This window comes from Hippopotamus amphibius, chromosome 12, assembly GCF_030028045.1.
Source record: "Hippopotamus amphibius kiboko isolate mHipAmp2 chromosome 12, mHipAmp2.hap2, whole genome shotgun sequence".
Taxonomy (NCBI): domain Eukaryota; kingdom Metazoa; phylum Chordata; class Mammalia; order Artiodactyla; family Hippopotamidae; genus Hippopotamus; species Hippopotamus amphibius.
In genome coordinates this window covers 97,409,461-97,428,384 of record NC_080197.1, presented here as the reverse complement: position 1 = coordinate 97,428,384, position 18,924 = coordinate 97,409,461, and the positions used below count along the sequence as shown (strand labels likewise).

At 34.0% G+C, this 18,924-nt stretch overlaps 1 protein-coding gene across 4 annotated transcripts in view; it reads right to left on the bottom strand.

The window, feature by feature from the left end:
• Nucleotides 1-18,924, bottom strand: part of CPNE8 (copine 8) — a 267,432-nt gene that overhangs the window by 97,786 nt on the left and 150,722 nt on the right. For 3 of the 4 annotated variants that reach the window (XM_057700921.1, XM_057700923.1, XM_057700925.1), the window contains one exon: nucleotides 18,184-18,225. The exons of the other annotated variant lie outside the window; for it this stretch is intronic. In XM_057700921.1, coding sequence (XP_057556904.1) covers nucleotides 18,184-18,225 — 42 coding nt within the window. The remainder of the gene's footprint in view (nucleotides 1-18,183; nucleotides 18,226-18,924) is intronic. 4 annotated transcript variants of the gene reach the window in all.

The following is an 18,924-nucleotide window of genomic DNA, read 5'->3' as shown; positions in this document are numbered from 1 at the left end:
GGGGGAAACAGAGACTCCACTCTTGGAGGGCAAACACAAAGTAGTGTGCACACCAGGACCCAGGGAGAAGGAGCAGTGTCCCCATAGGAGACTGAACTAGACCTACCTGCTAGTGTTGGAGGGTCTCCTACAGAGGCAAGGGGTGGCTGTGGCTCACTGCAGGGACAAAGACACTGGAAGCAGATGTTCTGGGAAGTACTCATTGGCATGAGCCCTCTTGGAGTCCTGCCATTAGCCCCACCAAAGAGCCTGCAGGCTCCAGTGCTGGATAGCCTCAGGCCAAACAACCAACAGGGAGGGAACTCAGTGCCACCCACCAGCAGACAAGTGGATTAAAGTTTTACTGAGCTCTGCCAAACACATCAACAACCAGCTCTACCCACTAAGTGTCTCTCCCATCAGGAAGCTTGCACAAGCCACTTAGGTAGCCTCATTCACCAGAGGACAGACAGCAGAAGCAAGAAGAGGTACAATCCTGCAGCTTGCTGAACAAAAACTACAATCACAGAAAAACAGACAAAATGAAAAGGCAGAGAACTATGTACCAGATGAAGGAAAAAGATAAAACCCAGAAAAAAAACTTAATGAAGTGGAGATAGACAATCTTCCAGAAAAAGAATTCAGAATAATGATAGTGAAGATGATCCAGGACCTTGGAAAAAGAATGGAGGCAAAGAATGAGAAGATGCAAGAAATGTTTAACAAAGACTTAGAAGAATTAAAGAACAAATGGAGATGAACAATACAATAACTGAAATTAAAAATATACTAGAAGGAATTAATAGCAGAATAACAAAGGCAGAAGAACGGATAAGTGACCTGGAAGGCAGAATGGTGGAAATCACTGCCATGGAACAGAATAAAGAAAAAAGAATGAAAAGAAATGAAGACAGCCTAAGAGACCTCTGGGACAACATTAAATGCACCAATATTCACAAGATAGCTGTCCTAGAAGGAGAAGAGAGAGAGAGAAAGGACCCAAGAAAATATTTGAGGAGATTATCATTAAAAACTTCACTAACATGGGAAAGGAAATAGCCACCCAAGTCCAGGAAGCAAGTGGAGTCCCAGGCAGGATAAACCCAAGGAGAAACACACTGAGACACATAGTAATCAAACTGACAAATGTTAAATAGAAAGAAAAATTATTAAAAGCAACAAGGGGAAAATGGCAAATAACATACAATGGAACTCCCATAAGGTTAACAGCTGATTTCTCAGCAGAAACTCTGCAAGCCAGAAGGGTATGGCAGGATATATTTAAAGTGGTGAAAGGGAAGAACCTACAACCACAAATATTCTATGCAGCAAGGCTCTCATTCAGATTCAAGGGAGAAATCAAAAGCTTTACAGACAAGCAAAAGCTAAGAGAATTTAGTACCACTAGACCAGTTTTGCAATAAATGCTAAAGGAACTTCTCTAAGTGGAAAAGAAAAGGCCACTAGTAGAAAAAAGTAAATTATGAATGAAAAAGCTTACAGGTAAATGCAAATATACAGTAAAGGTAGGAAATCATCTGTACACAAACATGATATCAAAATCTAGCAATCATGAGGAGAGCACAAATGCACAATATTGGGAATGCATTTGAAATTAAAAGACCAGCAACTTCAAACAATCTTGTTTGTATACAGACTGCTATATCAAAACCTCATGGTAACCAAAAACTGAAAATTGATAACATATACACACACACAAAAAAGAAAAAAGAATCCAAATACAGCACTAAAATAGGTCAAAAAATCACAAAAGAAGAGAAAAGAGGAAGGTAAGAAAAAAGATCCACAAAATCAAATCCAAAACAATTAACAAAATGGTAATAAGAACACACATACAATAATTACCTTAAATGTAAATGGATTAAATGCTCCAACCAAAAGACACAGACTGGCTGAATGGATACAAAAACAAAACCTGCATATATATTGTCTACAAAAGACCCACTTCAAATATAGGGACACATACAGACTGAAAGCGTGAGGATGGAAAATGATATTCCATGCAAATGGTAATCAGAAGAAAGCTGGAGTAGCAATACACGCATCAGACAAAATAGACTTTAAAATAAAGACTGTCACAAGAGACAAGGAAGGAGACTACATAATGATCAAGGAGTCAATCCAAGAAGACATAACAGTTATAAATATATATATATACCCAGCATAGGAGCACCTCAATATATAAGGCAAATACCAACAGCCATAAAAGGAGAAATTGACAGCAACACAAAAATAGTGTTGGACTTTAACACCCCACTTTCATCAATAGACAGATCATCCAGGCAGAAAATCAATATGGAAACAGAAGGCTTAAATGACACATTAGGGGCCAGATGGACTCAATTGATATTTATAGAACATCCCATCTGAAAGAAGCAGAATACATATTCTTCTCAAGTGCACATGGAACATTCTTCAGGATTGATCACATGCTGGGCCACAAAGCAAGCCTCAGTAAATTTAAGAAAATGGAAATCACATCATTATACACAAAAATAAACTCAAAATGGGTTAAAGACCTAAATTTAAGACCAGATACTATGAAACTGTTAGGGGAAAACATAGGTAGAACACTTTGACATAAATCACAGCAATATCTTTTTCAATCCATCTCCTAGAGTAATGAAAATAAAAATAAAAATAAACAAATGGGACCTAATTAAACTCAAAAGCTTTTACAGAGCAAAGGAAGCCATAAACAAAGTGAAAAGACAACCTATGGAATGGGAGAAAATATTTGCAAATGAAGCAACTGACAAGGGATTAGTCTCCAAAATTTACAAACAGCTCACGCAACTCAAATCAAAAAAACAAACAAACCAATCAAAAAATGCTCAGAAGACCTAGGTAGACATTTCTCCAAAGAAGACATACATATGGCCAAAAGGCACACGAAAGGATGCTCAACATCACTAATTATTAGAGAAATGAAAATCAAATCTACAATGAGATATCACATCACACCAGTCAGAATGGCCAAGAGCAAAAAATCTACAAACAATAAATGCTGGAGAGGGTATGGGGAAAAGGGAACCATCCTGTACTGTTGGTGGGAATATAAATTGTTATAGCCACTATGGAGAACAGAATAGCTACCATATGATTGCACAGTCCCACTTCTGGGCATATATGGTTTGAAAGGTACATGCACTCCACGGTTCATTGCGGTGCTGTTTGCAAGAGCCAAGACATGGAAGCAACCTAAATGTCCATTGACAGATGAATGAATAAAGAAGATGTGGTACATATATACAATGAAATATTACTCAGCCATTAAAACGAATGAAATAATGCCATGTGCAGCAACATGGATGGACCTTGAGATTATTATACTAAGTGAAGTAAGTCCGACAGAGAAAGACAAATATCATATGATACTGTGTATATGTGGAATCTAAAAAAAATGATACAAATGAACTTATTTACAAAACAGAAACACAGGCTTAGAGGATGAATGTCTGGTTACTAGAAGGAAGTGTGTCAGGGAGAGATTGATTGGGAGTTCGGGATTGACATGCTCATACTGCTATATTTAAAATAGATAGCCAACAGGGACCCACTGTATAGTTCAGGCAACTCTGTAGAATATTCTGTAGGAACCTAAATGGGAAAATAATCTGAAAAAGAATAGATACATATACATGTGTATATATATGTGTATGTATATGGATAGATACACGTGGTGTATATGAATCACTTTGCTGTACACCTGAAACTAATACAACATTGTTAATCAACACTACTCCAATATACAAGAAAAATTTTTTTAAATGGAAAAAATTAAAGATAAGGAGAGAACCTTAAAAGCTGTAAGAGGAAAGCAACTCGTTGCAATCAGGCGAATTCCATAAGACTATCAACTGACTTTTCAGCAGAAACTTGGCAGAACAGAATGGAGTGGAATGTTATACATAAAGTGATGAAAGGAAGAAAATTACAATCAAGTATACTCTACCTGGCAAGGCTATCATTCAGATTTCAAGGAGAGATAGAGTTTTACAGGCAAGCAAACCTGAAAAATGTTCAGCACAACTAAAACGTTTTTGCAAAAAATGTTAAAGGAACTTTGCTAAGTGGAAAAGAAAAGACCACAACTACAAATATGAGAATCATGAAAGGAAAATTCTCATTGGTGAAGGCATACATATGGTAAAGGTAATTAGATCAAGCATTTACAAATTAGTAGGAGGCTTAAAGGACAAAAGTAGTGAAATCAACTATACCCACAACAAGCACTTAAGGGATACAGAAAAGAAAAAGCTGTAAAGTATGATATCAAAAATATTAAATGTGGGAGGGGGAGGAGAAAAATGAATGTGGTTGTTAGAATGCATTTTAACCTCAGACTATCAATTTAAAATAAATATATATATGAATATATACATATAAAATCACAAACAAAAAACTTATAATAGACACAAAAAAAGAGAAAGGAAACCAAATACAACACTAAAGATAGCCATGAAATCACAACAAAAGATAGCAAAAGAAAAAGGAGCAAAAAAAAAAAAAAAAAAAAAAAGAATAAAAACAACCAGAAAACAACAAAATGGCAGTAAGTACATAACTACAAATAATTACTTTAAATGTAAATGAATTAAATGCTCCAATCAAAAGATATAGAGCATGTTGCTTCTATGCCCACTTTCTGGAGAGTTTCTATCATAAATGGAGGTTGAAGTATGTCAAAAGCTTTTCCTGCATCTGCTGAGATAAGGATATGGTATTTATTCTTCAATTATTAATGTGGTGTACCACATTGACTGCTTTGCAGATATTGAAAAATCCTTTCCTCCCTGGGATAAATTCCACTGATCATGTTGTTTGATCCTTTTTTATGTATTGTTGGATTTGGTTTGCCAATATTGTGTTGAGGATTTGTGCATATAAGTTCATCCCTGATATTGGCCTATAATTTTCTTTTTTTTGTGATATCTTTGTCTAGTTTTGATGTCAAGGTAAAACTGGCCTCACAGATGAGTTTGGAAGCATTCCTTCCTCTGAAATTTTCTGAAATAGTTTGAGAAGGATAGGTGTTAACTCTTCTCTAAATGTTTGGTAGACTTCATCTGTAATGCCATCTGGTCCTGGACTTTTATTTTTTGGAGTTTTTTGATTACTGATCAGTGGTCTGTTCATATTTTCTATTTCTTCCTGGTTCAGTTACAGGAGAAAGTAATTTCTAAGAAGTTGTCCATTTCTTCTAGGTTGTCCATTTTACTGGCATATACTTGTTTGTAGTAAATGCCATATATGGCGAACCCACAGCTAATGTCATACTCAACCGTGAAAAGCTGAAAGCATTTCCTCTAAGATCAGAAACAAGAGAAGGATGCACACTCTCACCACTTTCATTCAACATAGATTTGGAAGTCCTGACCACAGGAATCAGATAAGAAAAGGTAATAAAAGCAATCTAAATTGCAAAGTAAAAAGTAAATGTGTCACTGTTTTCAGATAATATGATAGTATGCATAGAAAATCCTAAATCCACCACCAGAAAACTGTTAAAGCTCAGCAATGAATTTGGTAAAGTTTCAGGAGACAAAATCAATATACAGAAATCTGTTGCATTTCTATACACTAGCAATGACTATCAGAAAGAGAAATTAAGGAGAGCACCTCATTTCCCACAGCATCAAAAGGAATAAAACACCTAGGGATAAATTTACCTAAGGAGGCAAAAGACCCGTACTTGGAAAAGTATAACACAATGATGAAAGTAGCTGAAGATAACACCAACAGATGGAAAGATTTACCACATTCATGAAATGGAAGAATTAATATTGTTTAAATGACAATACTGCCCAAGGCAATCTATAGATTCAATGCGACCCCTATCAAAATACCAGTGGTATTTTTCACAGAACCAGAACAAACAATTTTAAAATTTGTATGGAGACACAAAAGACCCTGAATAGCCAAAACAATTTTGTGAAAGTAGAATAGAGCTGGAGGAATCACACTCTCTGACTTCAGACTATACTACAAAGATACAGTAATCAAAGCAGACAATAGTAATCATATCAAGCATTGTTTCCAGCCACAAAAGTATGAGATTAGAAATCATCTGTGAAAGATAAAGAAGAAAGAAAAAGAGAAAGAAAGAAAGAAAGAAAGAAAGAAAGAAAGAAAGAAAGAAAGAAAGAAAGAAAGAAAGAAAGAAAAAGAAAGGGAAAGCAAGCAGGAGGGAGGGAAAGAGGGAGGAAGGAAGGGAGGGAGGAAGGAAGGGAGGGAGGAAGATGGAAAAACATAAACACATGGTATCTAAAAAACATAGAGAAACACTATGGATCATTACAGCAGTAGTCTCAACTGGAGGCATACGTGAACAAATCTCACAAACAATGCTGAAGAAAGTCAGACACAAAACCACTATGTAATTCTGTTTATATAAAATTCAAAACCAGGCAACACTATGGTAATAGGTGTCAGAAAAGTGGTTACTTTGCACGAGGAGGAACAGTGAATGGGAAAGGGAAGAGAATGGCTTCTGCAGTGCTTGTAAAGCTGTTTCTTGATGTAGGTGCTGGTTATAGAGTATATTCCATTTGTGAAAATCAATTGAGCTGTATATTTATGATCTGTACACTTTGACTTACAAAGGTTATTTTAAAAATGGACCCTTGGATTTTCCTGGTAGTGCAGTGGCTGGGAATCTGCCTGCCAATGCAGGGGACACGGGTTCAAGCCCTGGTCTGGGAAGATCCCACATGTGGCGGAGCAACTAAGCTCATGTGCCACATCTACTGAGCCTGTGCTCTAGAGCCCGTAAGCCACAGCTACTGACCCTGTGTGCTGCAACTCCTGAAGCCCGTGCGCCTAGAGCCTGTGCTCTGCCACAAGAGAAGCCACCGCAATGAGAAGCCCGAGCACTGCAACGAAGAGAAGACCCCCTTCACTGCAACTAGAGAAAGCCTGCATGCAGCAACAAAGACCCAATGCAGCTTTAAAATAAATAACTAATTTTTTTTAAAAAATGGACCCTTTAGTTCTATCTCTTACTAAGTTTAGAAAGCCCTTCCAAATTCAGAATTTATGTCATATTCCTCTATCTTCTTTTCTTTATGTTTTATTCTTTCTACTTATGTGGAAATTTTTTGTTCAATGGTATGAGTTTTGATTAATTTTTAAGTTACTTTAAATCTTATATATAAATTACTTCAAGGCATATGAAAGTATTATATTTCAATTTATCATTCTTCCTATTCTCATTCAAAAGTAGAAACTTGGTTATTCTTGAATAAACAGCTAACTCTTTAGTGGATGCCAACCTGAGTTAATATATAATGTTGGGTTTGAGAGAGAGATTTTAATATTAAATACTGTCTACAACCAAATTAAAAAGTAACATTTGCAGATAACTTGAGTTTCTTCCTACACCACTAAGTTAACCCTAATTCAGCAATGGTGACACTGGAGATATGATTTATTTTGGAAAGGTGGACTTATAACCTACATCTTTTCTAACACACATTTATAAACCTCAGTTCCATTCCTCTGCCCTCATTCCTGAGCTTACTAGAATGTTTTGTCCTATTGCCAACAGTTCTCCCCTGTAAGTTCCCTTTCTTCTGTTTCTATAAATACATAAATTCTATGACTCTATAAACCTTCTTTCTTCCATTTCTAGGATTCAGGCTTTCTTTAGTTCTGACTTCTTTTCTCCTTCTAAGCTATATAGCATATTTTCTACTGCTCTGTTGTTCTCTTTACTATTCTTTCAGTATCGGTTTACTTTTAAAAAACTTATTCCCATTACATTACTGTACAAATTATGATACTGTTGCAAAAAAATAATAATTTCAGCTCAGTAACAATTATTTATAATTTTTTCCATAAATATTGGAATAATGTTTGTTCCACCATTTTGGTTCCCCATATTTGTTTCACCGTTTAACCTAGTGAAAACAGGAAATAATTACAAAATTAACTTTAGAAAATTCATTCTAGTGACAATAACGGCATCCTTCCACTGTTTATTTCTTACAGATGCAGGGGCTGGCAATTAACTTGAAGTGGTGGATGACAGCAAGGGAGGGGTCAATATGATTACCATCTTTCAAGTGTGCAAGCCTGGGATTATTATAATGCCAAGAGACAATATTCAAGGGGTGCAAATCAGTAGTCAAAGTAAATGTAAGAATACAAAAATATTTGTTTACTCACCTATTAGTAATTAGCCACTGTTTAGAGTCTCTTGTATCCCTTCCTAATAACCCTAGATTTTGAGACACTCACCCTAGGCTCTGTAGGCTACCCCATAATATAGCAATTAAAAGGTTGACCTTGGCAAACAAAAGAACCTCCAGGACTCTACTCCCATTGCTCTCATCTATTTTGAAAGGTGACAAACCTTTTGAATCTTATCCCTGGTAATCTTACAATGGACTAAAACTTATGAGAGGAATGGCAGCTTTAAGGTAAATTGATGATTAATTCAAAATCAAACATAATCAAATATTAAGGATCGGTCTCCTATTTGTAAAATAAAGAGTTAACTCTAAAGGTCCCTTCAGCTCTAAGGACTCTCTTATCACCTTATTACCAAAATCAGAAATTAACTTATTTTCCAAAATTGATTGATTACATCCTAATGGATGCAAATGAATAGTAAGGTTATGAAAAATAAAAATTTACCCTATAAATGTATTTTTTAATTTGAATTTGATAATTCTACGTTAAGTTGGTAAAAGTCAGCAGAATTTGAACATGGAATAAAGCATAAAAATTAATTAAGCTTTATAACAAGAAGATCATAGATAAGTGAATATAAAATCTAAGATATCTATAAATGGTAAAAAGAAAAAAAAGTAAGCAAATGACAACTGGATTAATCACTAAGTGCCTGAAATAAAAGCTAGAGAAATAAAAGCTCTAATATTATTCAAGATAATTTAACAATTTCAAGTAAAGGGTGGAAACGAGGAGACAAATAACAAGCACTGATGGAGAACTCAGTGTCCATTAGATAGATAACATGGTTATTTCAAATACTATCTTCTGTAATAGTGAAATAACACAGAAGGAAGCTAACATCTTATGGAAAACCCTGAACAATTTTTTTGGCCAACCCAATATATTAAAGGCACTACAATCTATACTGTGAGGACTAATAAGACAAAACACAGTCCTTAACCCCAAGGAGTTTACAATTTAATATGAAAGATAAAGCAGAAACAAATAATTTCAATATGACATACTATGTTAGATATGCTAATAGATATTCCTAAATGCAAGCACAACACACAAGAAGGAAGGATTAAATGAATTTAGACGCATAAGGAAATCTTTCAGATAATTCACAGCATTGAAATTGAGTCAGAATAGAAAACCAACAGGCAAAAGTAAACACAGAAGAAGCTTTCCTTGTATCAAGATTATCCAAGCAAATATATGGTGATAGAAGAGCGCAGGAAACACTCTGAAACTGCATAGCTGATACTGGCTTAGAATAGCACTTCCCAAAATCTATCCTGCATATACCTTTTAGTTAAACGCCAATGTGAAATGTTTATATAATTTTCTTCAAAATCTTACTGAAAATAAGAAAAATCTTTTTTTCCTTGAAATACAGATCTGGAAGAATCCAAAATCATTCAAAGTGAGTGAAAGAATATGAAAATATTAAGAAAAATTAAAATATTGTTGTATAAAGATTGGAGTTTCCTGGTAAGTCACATCACCTGGCAAGCTGTTTGACACATAACAAATGTTTAATAACAATTTCTTCCAAAATTAATTAACAGAATTTCTATTGGATCATAAATAAATAAAAACATACAGAAGTAAAAAATTGATTACCACTTCAGTTTTCAATGATACACTAATTAAATCAGTCTTTCATGAGAGCAAGAGTAATAGATTGAAGGGGAAAAGGGGACAACACAAGCTAAATGTGAGAAAAATCATTACTTAAACTTTTAGTAGGTGGAAGAAAAAACAGTATGTCTGTAAGTAAAACAGAGATTATGAAATTCTGTGTATTAGCATTTTTTTAAAAGTTCCATAGAAGTGATAGTTAATGGAATAAAGAAAGATGCTGACTCTTATCTATTGAATATGTGTTTAGGACTTTGAAGGTTAATTGCAAGCAAATAGAGGGCTATTGTTAGAGAAAGATTAATTAGAATAAGTGGCCAAAGTAAAATAAATCAGAAAAATATAAAGGTTTATATAAAAGCCTCCTTGTAAATGAGTTATGTCTCAGACAACTAAGTTCTTGAGCAAAGCACTGAACCAGGAATCAGTTATTTCATACTATGATAACATATAATTCTGTAAATAAAACATCAAATGCATTTATCAAATATTATTTTCAAAGGTGACACTAGAAAATGATAGCATTTGTATAGCATCTCACAGATACATTTATTTACTTATAACAAGTATCACTATTTTAAATGACTGCATTTGAAAAATGCAGAGTGGTAATAATAAAATTTTTACTCTCTGTTCAGAGGACATCACAAGCCCAGATTGTATGACTGGCAGTTCACTAGTTCAGCCATTTCATCAAATCATCATTTTCTAGGAGAAAGCAATTTACTCAGTGGCCCTTTTACAATCAGTCCCATGTTAGAACCCCACGGTTTTAATGCAGAGCTGTTTCCTTAATGCTCCTTGAATTTTAAATTATGCTACTAAGTCAGCTGAAGCAACCTGAAGAATTTGAAGCTTGTCAAGGATACTACCACTGATTGCTTTGAAACCCAGACAAGTCAGTTTCTTAGCATTCAGCTTTTCAACTGCTAAAATAAGGTTTAAATATTCTTCCTTCACATACTTGAAGAAACAATAGGAATTATGGGGATGATTTTAGAAAAGTGGTGTAACTTGTTGAAATTAAGTACATAAGTATATTTAAACCAATTATTCATACCAAGATGAAGCAATGTCTCTGTACTCTCAGATCATTGTTAATGTGTTTAAATAAATTAAAAAAAGGATATATATTTCTTTTATTTTAAAGTAGCTCAGGATACCCATTTTAATGTCAGCTGATTGCTTGCTCAACAGCATTACCACATTTTTGTGCGCCTCATAGATGCGGAAGATGTTTGCTACAGAATTAATTTCAAGTTGATGAACTGAATCAAATATACCATCAGATTTTAACCTAAGATCACACCAATTCCTTAAGTTCCTAATCTGTGACTATCATTATCACCTCAACTATCTGATGTACCCTAGCAAGTAAAACACAATATAAACATGTAACACTGTCAAGCATTTTTCACTTGAATTTTTGTCTGAAATATTCTCTAGATTTAAACATCAGATTACTCTATTGGTTTCCTATGGTTAAATTTATAGATAAAATAATACAGATGTCTGACCAGCTTTTCTCTACTTTGTAAGGGGATGACTCCAAACCCGTACCAAATCCAGACAAATAAAACTGATTTAAAAATAAAACAACTGATATAAAGTTACTTATATGCATATTATATGGTCTTTGTTAAAAACATAATAAACAGAAACCTCAATTAAATACAGCCAGGGGGAGGGAGACCAGCAGGGGGAGCGCTCTTACCCTGCAACAATAGCAGAGCCCAATGGAGAAGAAAGACTTCTTTTCCTTCCTAGCAAGGACTCAGACAATGAAAAGCCACAGACTCTTTCTTTACTATAGCCCTCTCAACTTCCTTTTCCTCTTTATAAAAGCAGCCCCTTCCCTTGCCCCACAGGGACTTGGATGAGGCTTGCCCTGGTTACAGACTCCGAATTGAGATTCTCCACTGATCCCAAATAAAGCCATCTTTGCTGGAGAAATATCTGGCAGTTTATTTGGTTCAGGTCAACAGTTTTATTAAACTCTACACAGTGCTGTCCAATATGATAACTGCCAACCAGATGTTGCTACTGGGCACTTGAAATGTAGCCAGTCTCCATTGAAATGTAGCCAGTCTCCATTGAGATGTGCCGTAAGCATGAAATACATACCAGATTTCAAAGATTTAGTATAAAAAATTTAAAATTTTCTCCTTAATAAGTTTATAATAAATTATAAAAATAATAAAATAACATTTTGCATATATAATACTAAATAAAATACATTATTACATCAGTTTCACTGGTTTAGTTTTACTTGTTTATGTTGCCAGTAGAAAATTTGAAATGCATATGTGACTCACATTATATTTGTACTGAACAAAGCTAGTCTAGCTGTCAAAAAGCAAAAAAAAAAAAGAATGGAATCCACCAAGCAAATACTCTTTTCTAAAAAGAGGAATCAAAAGATCTGAGATCTACACTTAGATATACAATTTAAATAATGATACATGTATAGAATTTATGACAAATATTAAAGATGGCAGGAAGACAGAATAGAATACAGTCTCTGCTGATAATTATATTTTATCATAAAACACAATGAGCATCATATCATGTTCACTCTGATTTAAGAAAAGAACATCTACATTGAAAAATTATGCCAAATAAATAAAAATGAATGTAAAAGTACAACAGTAATATGTTAATATACCACATGTAACCACAAGGTGGAATATCAACTTGTATAACAATACACACAGTGACTATTTTATTGTATTACAAAACTTATATCTGGATTATTTTATAACCTTTAAGCATCATTTTTACTGGAGACCAAATTGCCTTAGTGTACATGGATTATACAGAATTCCACATTAAAATATTTTATATTAAAATGCAGGGCTATATTTCACATTAAAGAAAGAATTTTTACCCCAATATTAGAAAGTTATTAGTCTACTTATATAATTAAAATGCATTCCTCTTATTCTACTGATTGTAAAATTCATTTCCAAGAAATATTTAAAGTTCCCCTAACAATCTTTTCCCTTCCAACTTCAAGCTTTTATTGTCAGTCTTGAACTCCTCAGACTTCTTTTGAACTTGCGGTTAATGATGGTAGATAACCACTGCCAATCTTCCCCCAAATAATTGATGATCCAAGGACAACACAAACTTATAAAATCATATATTCAGATATTTCCTTTGCTACTAAATTCACATCTCCAAGAGTAAATCATCATTTTTAATTGAAAAAATTTCCTAAGGCTACTGAATCAAATGCTTCACTTCTTTTAACTACATTTCATAAATGATATCTTTCTGCATCTCTACTTTTCAATCTATCCCTATTCTCTTTCACTTGCCTTTACTCTAACTTTAATTCTCATTCACATAATATGAGACAGCTTTTACACATTTCACTAGCCTTTTCAATGTCTCTTAAGATTCTTTCAAAATCTATACTCATTCATCTCTATCAAACTACCAAGCTTCTTGTTACATAAGACTTTTACCTGAGAATGATTCACCCATCTTTCACATCATATTAAAAGTAAGGTACAGGAATACTTGGAAGTATTGTTAGAGAAATAATAAGTATCAGAGCAGAAATATATGAAACAGAGACTAAAAACAGAAAAGATCAATGAATCAGAAGCTGGTTCTTTGAAATAACAAATATACTGATAAACATGCTCATCAATAAAAAAAGAGGGCCCAAATAAACAAATGAAAGAGGACAAGTTACAACTGATACCACAGAAACGCAAAAGATCAAGAGAGAATACTAAAAACAATTAAATACCAATAAAATGAACAACCTAACATAAATAGACAAGAAGAAATACACAAATTCCTAGAAATGTATACTCTCCCAAGACTAAATCAAGAAGACATTAAGAAAAAATAAAGACCAATTACTAGTAATGAAATTGAATTAGTAATCAAAAAACTTCCAACAAACAAAAGTCCAGGACCAGATGGATTCACAGGTCAATTCTACTATCATTTAAATCATCTAACCATTTAACCATCATTTAATCATTTAACATTTAACACCACCATTTAATACCTATCATTCTCAAACTATTCCAAAAAGTTGAAGAGGGAGGTATGCCAGAATCACTATGATACCAAAAATCAGACAACATACCACAAAAAAGAAAATCACAAGCAAATATTACTGATGAGCAGAGATGCAAAAAGCCTCAACAAAATATTAGCAGACTGAATTCAAAATACATCAAAAGGATCATAGACCATGATCAAGTAGAATTTATCCCAGGGATTCAAGGATGGTTCAATATCTGCAAATTAAACAATGTAGTATACCACATTAACAAAATGAAGAATAGAAAATGTGATCATCTTAATAAATGCAGAAAAAGCTACAGACAAATTCAACATCCATTTATAGTAAAACAAACAAACAAACAAAAAACCTCTCAACAAAGTGGGTATATAAGAAACATACCTCAACATAATAAAGGCTACATATGACAAGCCCACAATTAACATCATACTTAATGGAGAAAAGCCCAAAATGCTTCCTCTAAGATCAGGAACAAGAAAAAGATGTCCACTCTTGCCACTGTCATTCAACATAGTATTAGAGATCCCAGCCACAGAAATCAGACAAGAGAAAAAAATAAATAAATAGAAGGAATCCAAATTGAAAAGGAAGATGTAAAATGTCACTATTTACAGATGACATGATACTATATATGTAAAATTCTAAAAGTGCTATCAGAAAACTATTAGAACTAATAAAATATATTCAGTAAGTGTCAAAATACAAAATTAACATACAGAAATCTGTTGCATTTCTATACCCTAACAACAAACTATCAGAAAGAGAAGTTAAGAAAACAATCCAATTTAAAACTGCATTTAAAAAAATACTTAGAAATAAATTTAACCAAGGAGGTAAAAGACTTATACTCAGAATACTATAATACACTGTTGAAAGAAATTGAAGATGAAACAAATGAACAAACAAAAAATGGAAGGATATACTATGCTTATGGACTGGAAGGATTTATATTGCTAAAATGACCATATTAACCAAGGCAATCTACAGATTCATTGTAATCCCTACCAAAATACCAATGGCGTTTTTCACAGAACTAGGACCAATAACTGCAAAATTTGTATGGAAACATATACGATCTCTTATAGACAAAACAATCTTGGGAGAGAAGGAGAAAGCTTCAGGTATTACTCTCCCTGTTTTCAAAGTACACTACAAAGCTACAGTAATCAAAACATTATGGTACTAGCACAAAAACAGAAACATATATCAGTGGAACAGAATAGAGAATCCAGAAATAAACCTACATTTACCTGGTCAATTAATCTACAACAAGGGAGGGAAGAATATAAAATGGAGAAAAGACAGATTGTTCAATAAATGATGTTGGCAAAACTGGACAGCTATATGCAAAAGAATCAATCTGGACTTTTTATTCACACCACATACAAAAATAAAGTCAAAATGGATTAAGACTTAAATGTAAGAACTGAAACTATAAGATGCCTAAAAGAAAATATAGGCAGTATACCCTCTTACATTCATCTTAGCAATATTTTTTTTGAATCTGTCTTCACAGGCAAAGGAAACAAAAGAAAAAGTGAACAAATGGGACTGTATCAAACCAAAATGCTTTTGTACATCAGAAGAAACTATCAAGAAATAAAAACACAGCTTACGGAATGGGAGAATATATTAGCAAACAATATACCCAGTAAGGGGTTAATATGAAAAATATGGAAGGAACTCATGCAACTCCATAGCAATAAAAACAAACAGAATAAAAAAATGGGAGAGGGCCTAAATGACACTTTTCCAAAGAAGACATACAGATGGTCAACAGGAACATGAAAAGATACTCAACATCACTAATCATCAGGCAAATTATAAATCAAAACCTCAATGAGACATCACTTTACACATGTTCAGAATGACTATCATCAAAAAAACAACAAATAACAAGTGTTGGTGAGAATATAGAGCAAAGGGAATCCTCATGTACTGTTGGTAGGATTGTAAATTGGTGAAGCTACTATGGAAAACAGTCTGAAGAGTTCTCAAAAATTAAAGAACAGCCACATGATCCAGCAATTTCACTTCTGGGTAAGAAAACAAAAATACTAATTTGAAAAGATGTATCACACCAATGTTCATCGCAGCATTATTTACAATAGCCATTATGTGGAAGCAACCCAAGTTTCATTTGATAGGCAGATGAAGAAGACGTTATACACACACACACGATGGAATATTACTCAGAAATTTTAAAAAATTGAAATCTTACCATTTGTGACATGGATGAATCTAGAGGGTATTATAATAAGTGAAGTAAGTCAGACAGAAAAAGACAAATACCTCATTTATATGTGTAATGTAAAAAAACAAAACAAACAAAAACTAACAAACAAAATGAAAACAGACTCACAGATACAGAGAACAAATGGGTGGGTGCCAAAAGGTAGGCGGGTAGTGGGTATGTGAAATAGGTGAATGGGGTTACAAGGTACAAACCTACAATTATATAATAACTAAGTCAGGGGGATGTACTATACAATACAAGCAATATGTTCAATAATCTTGTAACAACCTTCTATGAGGATAAATGGTTATAAGACCTATCCTGGTGATAATTTCATAATCTATGCATATGCTAAAACACTTTGTAGCTCACCTGAAACTAACAATATTGTATGCCAATTATATTTCATTTTTAAAAAGTTATATTCACACTATACTGTTGTCTATTAACTGTGCAATAGCATTATGTCTAGAAAAGCAATGTACATACCCTAATTAGAAAATATTTAATCACTAAAAAGGCTAACCATTATCTGATGGAGGGCCTCGCCTTGATGCATTTTTCTACCCATGTAAGCAGAAGAAATAAGGGGAAGTGTTTGCTCGGGACAGGACAGATTTTCCAATCAAATTTGTTCCTATATTAGCAGTAGTGCTCAGGTATCTAAACATTCTCATTTTTTGGGGCTTGGCTACTGGCTTATATAAAATGCAGAGAGAATGATCTTACTTAGATCTTGAGCTTTAACCTCATGGTTCAGCTCCATTTACCAGAGAGCTCTGGGCTAGAGTGTGCCGAGACCAGCTTGGGGACTCGGGGCGAATGATGGGTGCCGCAAGCTTAAAGAAACACGAACACAGATTTAAGAGAAAGATGGGACGGGGGACTCAAGATCTCTAGGATCAAGAGCCCCGCTGATTCATCCCACGTTGCTTTTATTGAGCTCTTAGCATTCAGGAAGTAAGATAGCATAAGGTTCTCACACTCCCAGTTCCGTCCCACAATCAAGGTTTTCTTTGAAGTAACCAAATTTCTTTTTTGTATATCTTTTTGCACAAAGGGCCTCACATGACTGGGGGCATTGGTCTTTTGCAAGAACAGCAGAAGGACTATTACTGTGTGCACATGCAGTTTTCTGACTTGCGCTGACCCGGCTTTCCTAAGTCCGCACCCTTAGCTCTTCCACTGCTCAAGCAGGACATCCTGCACCCAGTTGCTCGGCCCACATATTTTAATTAATTTTAGCCATATTTTCTGTAACATTTTCAAGGCTTCAGAAAGACTTCTGAATGTTTTCCCACAAGAGTGGAGAACACCAGCCAAGTAAAATTCAGTTGCTTTCCCACTTGCCACTCGCCTTTGGCATCTCTAGACTCAGTCCCTTCAGGAACTACCTAAAGGAACAGTTATCTAGAGCAAGGTGAGATTTCAGCATGTCTGGGTCCCTTGACTTAACAGCATTTAAAAACACTTAAATATCAGTGCTACCTAAAACAGTAGAAACAGTGGGAAAACACTTAAGAAAAAGGAAAAGTAGTATGTTCACTCTCTTTTACTCATTAACATGCTATGGTGTGCAGAGGGAGACCATGATTTCGGCATTCTGCTTAAGTATTTTTATTGGCAATCACCAGACATAATTCTAGAGTTTCGTTTTGTTGTTTGTTTCTGAGGCATGTGTCTTTTTTTTGGAGGGGGAGCTCAGCTGTGTTCCTGCAGATGATAGGAGTAGAAAGACAATAGGAATCTTCAGAGAGATTATGAGATACAGAAACTTGAGAATCACTACTCTACAGCTATAAAGCTAGACATCGGTAAGTTGTACACAATGAGAAATCATCAAGTCCAAGTTGAAAATCTTTCCTATATTACTAGAAAGGAGGAAGACCTCTATTTCATTTTGCAGGTTGAATACACTCATTCTTAAAATCTCATGTGAACACCTCAGTAATACTTAGAAAAACAAAACAAAAATATGCAATCTGAAAATTAAAATGTGAAAATGCGGTCATTTCAGCATATTTGCTTCTTAAAACATCATAAGTTTTAAGAGCAAAAATAAAAGACAATGCCTTACCTTCCATCTCGATCCCAGTCATACACCTCTACTTTGACTGTTCTGTCCATGGGGAAAACATACACACAGAGTCAAGTTACTTAGATCAAATTAACATATGATTGAAAGTTAAAAAATAAGTTACAGATTTTCTTAGGTAAAATAGTGTATGCTTTCAGGTTTTACAAAATAAAGTTGATTTAATTAATTTTAATACTATTCTTCAATTTATATCTTAAAATAGGTTTCTAAAATCATACAATTTTTAATTCTTTAAACAGAGTAGGAAAGTATATGGGAAAAGCATTTATAGTTTGACATAGCTTCTCAATGGAGAGGTATAGAGCTACTCCTCCACTCTTCAGAACCACTGTCTTAGAGAAATATTTCTCAGACTCGGCATGGATCAGAATCACGTGGAGGGCTTGTCAAAACATGAACTGCTGAACCTCATGCCCCCTGGTTCAGTAATTTTTAATTTCTAAAAGTTTCATCAGGTGACGTTGATGCTGCTAACTAGGAACTATACCATTAAGAATCACTTTCTTAGAATGAGTCCAGTTAAATAAAGTTATGATATTATTAAATGAATAAAGTGACAGTCAAGTAGCATAATAAATTTTAAAGTAAATTTAATGATGTTAATAATCAATAGTTCTTTCTACGGTATTAGTTAATAGAATAAATTCTCATTTTTCTAATATGCAAGTAATAAGATAAATAAAATAACTTTTGGGGTGAGTAGGGGTTTTTATATTATAA